This window comes from Neltuma alba, unplaced genomic scaffold (genome assembly GCF_004799145.2).
Source record: "Neltuma alba isolate B1F8T4 unplaced genomic scaffold, ASM479914v2 tig00000563_pilon, whole genome shotgun sequence".
Lineage (NCBI taxonomy): Eukaryota > Viridiplantae > Streptophyta > Magnoliopsida > Fabales > Fabaceae > Neltuma > Neltuma alba.
Window position 1 is genome coordinate 51,062 of NW_021632096.1, and position 6,588 is coordinate 57,649.

The 6,588-nt window shown below is 36.2% G+C and overlaps 1 protein-coding gene across 2 annotated transcripts; it reads left to right on the forward strand.

Annotated features, from left to right (window-relative positions):
* The first annotated feature begins 1,555 nt into the window (after window positions 1-1,555).
* Window positions 1,556-6,315, forward strand: LOC114740579 (inactive receptor-like serine/threonine-protein kinase At2g40270). Of its 2 annotated transcripts, XR_003739697.1 has the most exons (10): window positions 1,556-1,877; window positions 1,967-2,105; window positions 2,442-2,513; window positions 2,620-2,763; window positions 2,839-2,979; window positions 3,329-3,780; window positions 4,011-4,201; window positions 4,289-4,421; window positions 4,924-5,625; window positions 6,017-6,315. XR_003739697.1 is itself a non-coding variant. In XM_028928750.1 (9 exons), exons 1-9 carry the CDS (start codon window positions 1,760-1,762, stop codon window positions 5,520-5,522), a joined length of 1,989 nt encoding a protein of 662 aa, XP_028784583.1. In that variant the 5' UTR covers window positions 1,556-1,759; the 3' UTR covers window positions 5,523-5,844. The 2 variants fall into 2 exon arrangements, 1 of the variants encoding a protein (XP_028784583.1); XM_028928750.1 differs by lacking the exon at window positions 6,017-6,315 and having other exon boundaries at window positions 4,924-5,844.
* The last annotated feature ends 273 nt before the right edge of the window (window positions 6,316-6,588 follow it).

Consider the following 6,588-nt stretch of genomic DNA (forward strand, 5'->3'; position numbering starts at 1 on the left):
CCACAGGTACAGTTCCCGCCATTCATGTCCCATCATCCATCTATTTCCTACGAGGGAAAAAACTGAAGACAAATTTAAAGCTCCAAATTATATACAAGGTCAGACTGCATTTTTTATGGTTGATATTATATACTCCTCCGATCTTTATATAAGACCCAATTTGACTTTTTATTTGGTCCTAATTATAAGACCCAATCCATTTTATCTCTTTATTTATGTATTTTTTCCAAGATAATCTTTTTAATAATGATAGTTTTAGCCAATATACTTAATTAGCAAGGATATTTTAGGAATGACAACACTTATTTATTATAAATAACCAACTTAACTTATTTCCTTAATCTCCTCAAATAAGTCAATTGGATCTTATAATTAGGACTGGAGGAGTATATATTTTTTTTGTGTACATGATATTATATTTACTTCTTAAAATTTGACATTTGTTTTGGTTTTGATTTGCTGAAAGATTTTTTTCTCCAAAACAATGTTTTTGCTCCCTGAAATAAGGATCAAAATTAAGATGGGTCAAATTTTAAACATCAAAACTAAAATAAGATTAAATTTTAAAGACCAAAACCACTTATTTCAAATTTCATGAACCAACACTAAAATATGATGAACTAAAGTTCAAATCTTATTAAAAGAAGTGTTCACATTTAGTACTCGACAGTGTTTTGAATAAAATTATCTCTAATAAGAGAATACCTATATCTACCAAAAAAACAAAGATGAGGTAAAATTTCAAAAACTAAAGATGATACTACCTTTGACTTTTGATATAAGAGCCAGATCACTAATTTATTAATATTAAAAAAATTAATTAAGTTATTTATTTGTAATAAATTGATATTGTCTTTGTTAAAGTACTGATATTAATTATATTTATTGAAATTATCTTTTAATAGAGACTCATTAATAAGTGCAATCACCATAGAGATTATTTAGGAGGCAAGATGGATAAATATCATATTTTCATTTCAAAAGTATTTTAGAAGAAATACAGTTTTGTCATTTTTTTAATATAACGTTAGAATTAAAAAAAATCTTCGGACTCATTATTAACAATTAACAGTTTCTTTTAAGATTAAAGGAGCAAATAGTTTAGAAGAAATACAATTTTGTGTAATATTGCGTTGTAGTTTTATTAAGGTATTAACAATCTTCTACCTATAGTTATATCACAAGCGCCTTATATTGCTTTGTAGTTTTTTTAAGGCACTTATAACTCCTATAAAAGTATTTTTGAAATTAAAAATTTTAACCTTTATATTATATGAAAAATATTTACCCTCTAGCATTATGGGTAAGGATCTGAAAATTAGAGATTTCGAATGAATTGTGGGAATGCTATTATCTATTATATATATTTTTAATTTTTAATATTGATTGAGATATTTATGACTAATTAAAATACGCGTTGCTATCAACCATTCTAAATTTCCAAGTCAGCAATTTGCCTTTCTGCCATCGCGGTGTAAATTTCCTGTGCGGCGTATTTTATAGTAGTATTTCTTTTACCGAAAAATTGAGCTATATTTTGAGCCTACGCGTTTTCAAACCTTTCTGGGTCTAAACTAATTTGCAGGTGTTGGGAACATGGTTTTGATATCGCCTCTCTTGCTTCTCCATCTTCCTTTCAATTAATCGTAGCCAGAGACGCTGAAGAGCTTTGCGATTCTACTCAGTTCATCTTCCTTTCTTGCAAAACACAGTCCGGGTTCCTTTGTTTCTGTGCGGTCGTCGTTGATTAGCAACAATAATGAAAAGTAACTGGAATTTCAGTCGGTACAAGGATCATCGGGGACTTCTCCGCTTTTTGGTGGTGTGGTTGCTCTTTCAGAGCTTGTTGGGTCTATGCAGCTCTTTGAATGACGAAGGTAAGGAATTTTGGGTTTGTGAGATTCTGTATTTCCCTATATTTAGTTGTCGCCATCCCATAGAAGCTGAATATGGTGTTTCTGGGCAGGTAAAGCGCTCTTGAAGTTGAGGCAGAGAATATTGAGTGACCCATTTGGTGCTTTGTCGAATTGGATTGATGAAGAAGGAGAAGTTGACCCGTGCAATTGGTTCCGAGTTCAGTGCGTAGATGGGAGAGTGGTGGTCTTGTAAGTGACGTTTTTGTTTTCTAACAATATGAAGGAAGAAGAACAGATCTTTTTGCTAGGATCTTTCATTTATGTGACATTGAGTTGTTTTCATATATTTATTTTTCTATGATTTATCGCGGAAACCGTTGGATAGCAGAGAAATCGTGTGTATATGACTAGTATTCATGTTCTTTTAATGCCAAATTTACCAATTTTATCATCTCGTGATACTTCTTACATTCCAGCAGCACTGTGCCATTGTTGATATAGTTGACTTAGTATTTTTACCTTGACCTCTGATTTCTTTTCAATCTTGTGGTTCTTCTAATCGTGAGAAATGCTTCTGTTGTTCAGGAATTTGAAAGATCTTTGCCTTGGAGGAACTCTGGTACCTGAGCTTGCGAAGCTTGTTCATGTAAAGTCCATGTAAGATGTTTGCCGCTTGGATGCATTGCGCAGTGTGTAAACTTCGTCAATTATTTAATTCTTTTTTTTCCGGTTGCCTGATAAAATCGCTGTGAATATACTGCAGTATTCTGCGAAACAATTCTTTCTATGGAATCATTCCAGAAGAAATTGCCGAGTTAAAAGAGTTGGAGGTTTTGGATTTGGGATACAACAATTTCAGTGGATCTCTACCAGCAGATCTTGGGAGTAACATCTCCCTAGCCATGCTGTAGGTTTATACACTTTAGACAACTCAATTTTTAAGAACTTCTGCGATTATGTATTGAGTTAATTCTTCTTGCAGTTTGCTGGACAACAATGAGCTTCTTGGTGGGTTCTCTCCCGAAATTAATGAACTGAAGATGCTTTCTGAAAGTCAAGTGGATGAAAACCAGCTAACTGGTGCAGCGAAATTGCCGTCTTGTGCGAGCAGATCCATTTCACAGTATGTCATCTCCAATCCATTGAAAAGTGGTCTCCTTTGGGTTTATATTCTATGAGATTTTCAAAAATCCGGGTTCACTCTTCTTCCTCCTTAATTGGTTAATTTTTACTGTCAAATCTAAATCATCTTTTTACAATCAAAAAGGATGATTTAGATTTCAAAAGTAATATTTTTACTGTAAAAAAGGTGGTTAATTTTCATAAATCTTAATTGCCCTCCTCTAGGGTTCATTGTTACCCGCCAGACCATATTTTGGCTTTTTTTTTTTTGGGTGACAATGTGACATATTTTGGCTAATTTTTACTATCAAATCTAAGTCATCTTTCTTTTTTTAAATTTATTTTCACAGGAATATTGGTGAAGACGGTGTAGCTCTGCGAAGACTCCTGCAAAAGGGCAGTAACCGCACAGCTGAATTGCCCCCTGCCCCTGCCCATGCATCTGCCCCTGCCCCTGCCCATGCATCTGCCCCTGCCCCTGCCCCTGCCCCTGCCCCTGTTCCATCTCCATCCCCTTCACACCCTCCATCAATTTCCCCGCCCCCTTCAGCAGTAGCGCCTGTAAAACCAAATAAAACTTCCCCTGGTAGAAATACATCTGCATCTCCTTCTCCAAAGATACCCGAAGCAAGATCGAAAAGTTTTTCAAAAAATCATGTTGCAATTTTGGTGGGAGCTATAGGTGGTGGTGTATTTCTTATTTTAATTGCCGGCATATATGTCTGTAGAACCAACAAAGTTACTACTGTCAAGCCTTGGGCAACAGGACTAAGTGGGCAGCTTCAGAAGGCATTTGTAACAGGTACATCTGAGTTTTTTTTCCCCCTGTAATTTTATGAGAATGGAACAATGGCTGGAAATTTCAGTTTACCTCCACGCACGCAAATTCAGGGTTCCTGCAACATGAGAAAGACAAGACAGGGACAACTTTAATTTGATTGGTTCTATCCCATTGACATGACATGATAATGGGCTACTTTTGTCTTTGAAAATATATTTGTTATCCTTTCTGACAGACGTTTGAAACTGTAGGTGTGCCAAAGTTAAAAAGGTCCGAGCTCGTGGCAGCATGTGAAGACTTTAGCAATGTACTTGGCACCTCACCAATCGGAACAGTGTACAAAGGGACTTTATCTAGCGGAGTTGAAATTGCGGTGGCATCTGTTACCGTGACATCATCGAATGCTTGGTCAAAGACTTTAGAAGTACAGTTTAGGAAAAAGGTATCACACTATACAGATCAACAAGATCATTCGATTATGTGCTGCCTTTTCAAATATGGCCTACTCTTACTGTGATTATGGTTTCAGATTGACTCGTTATCGAAAGTGAATCACAAGAACCTTGTCAATCTACTTGGATATTGTGAGGAAGAGGAACCTTTCACCAGAATGATGGTTTTTGAATATGCACCCAATGGAACTCTCTTCGAGCATTTACACAGTGAGTACATATAATTTCAGTGTTCTATCACACAGAAAATATTCTGAAAGTATCTCAATTTCCTCATTTCTAAATGTGTATTCATTGTTATAATGATATGGTGATTGCTAGTTACTGATTTACATACTCTAAGGAGTGCTTAATTTCATGATGACCGATCTTAACCATTGGCTATTGGCGATCTGAAAAATTTTTATGTGGCATTCTAGAACCTAGACTTAAATACTGATATTTGTAGTCAAACGTGCATAGACAGGCATATATATAAGTTTGGCACCCCACAACAGCATGATTCAATTTGACCAACTGTAGAGTTCATCAGCATTTTAGGTTTGATCATATTGGAAATTTGTTCTATTTGTTCGCTATGTTTCTTTCCCTATGTATCCATTTTTCATTCAAATGCAAGATTAGTTCCTTAGAATAAGAGGGGTTTCTGTCATTCTTTTGGTGTTTTATGTTGGAAAATGACTCATGCATGTGAACATATTGGCACTTGCAGTAAAAGAAGCTGAGCACTTGGATTGGAGAACAAGGCTTAGAATTGCAATGGGCATGGCATACTGCCTGCAATACGTGCACCAGCTAGACCCTCCTGTAGCCCTGAGCAATATGAACTCTTCCTCCATCTTTCTCACCGAGGACTATGCTGCAAAAATTGCAGATCTGAGTTTCTCATATGAAATAGCTTCATCTGAGATGAAGACCAAGGGCAGAAAACAATTTGATAATCCATTAGCAGGTCCACAAAGCAACGTTTATGACTTTGGTGTTGTACTATTTGAAATGGTAACATCCAGAGTCCCTTATTCAGTTGATGACAGCTCACTTGAAAACTGGGCATCAGATTATTTACAAGTGGATCATCCCTTGAGAGAAATGGTCGATCCAACTCTAGCCTCTTTTGATGAAGAGAAGTTAGAACAAGTTGCTGAACTGATCAAATCTTGTGTTCATCCTGATCCTAAGCAAAGACCAAGTATGAAAGATGTTAGTATGAGACTGAGAGAAATAACAAACATAACACCTGATGCAGCAGTGCCAAGACTTTCTCCACTCTGGTGGGCAGAGCTTGAGATTTGTTCAGCAGATGCAAGCTAAATGATAGGGAGTTTCAGATTGTAAAAAGGAAGGAGCTTTCAATAGTCTGATCGTTTTTCTGTCGGTGAAGGCGCAAAGAGTACTCACCTGAAGGTCGATACACGTATTTAGTTTTCTCGATTGCGAATTTACATGTACATAAGGCGATAAAAGAGATATGTGGGGAATACCTTCGCTTGCTTGTTTTGTTTTTTGTTTTTTTTCCTCCCTGGTTAGACTCACCTCCCCTTCTTTTGTTGCTGTGGAAAGTACAGCAACCAAGGGGTTTCACACAGTTCCAGTATTAATTACTACCCTTCTCTTTCTCACTCCTCTTCCTCCATTCTTTGGCCTATCGAAGTCATAAAAATTAGACATGTTATAATTTGTTATACTAATAACATGCACCCCACACATGTACACATTCTTTGATTGGAAATGAAGTTTAAGTTGATGATAAAGATAGGAATTAAGAAGATGTGCATTAACCAAGACTTTGTCTTATAAGCCGACAGATAGGAACTGGGAACATGAACGATGACTTGCTATTTTAGTAATTGCCTTTGCATTTGCGCGTGGACAACCAGACTTTGCAGCTGGAATATGAATACACGGCGGACAATTTGGCCTGCAGTGTCGTATGATGGTGGAGATCTTCAATAAATCTGAGTTTTTTATTTTGTACGACAGCTATTGAATTCCCAGTTGATTCTGGTCACAAAATAACAACGACAATAATGATGTGTTCTAAAATATGGTATAACCCCCTTGTATTGTTTTACATAACGTCAATCTTTTGATTCATTCTACTGAATTTCAAGATGTTTTATTATATGTTGTTGATACAATTAACCGAAATTCTGTAGAGAGTTTAAACGCATTGAATGTGAATGATTCAAATTATCAGAACATGTGAAGGAAGATAATAAAACAAAATTAACTTAACGGTGGGCATTGATGCTACGGTAGTGGCGGCGCCGCAACAATGGTAGTTGCTTGGTGGTCGTGATTTGTGACCAAGTTTGTGGTGGCTGGTGAACAGTTGTTGACGGAAGAGGGGCCTAAGACTTCGTATGATTTAAAGGAA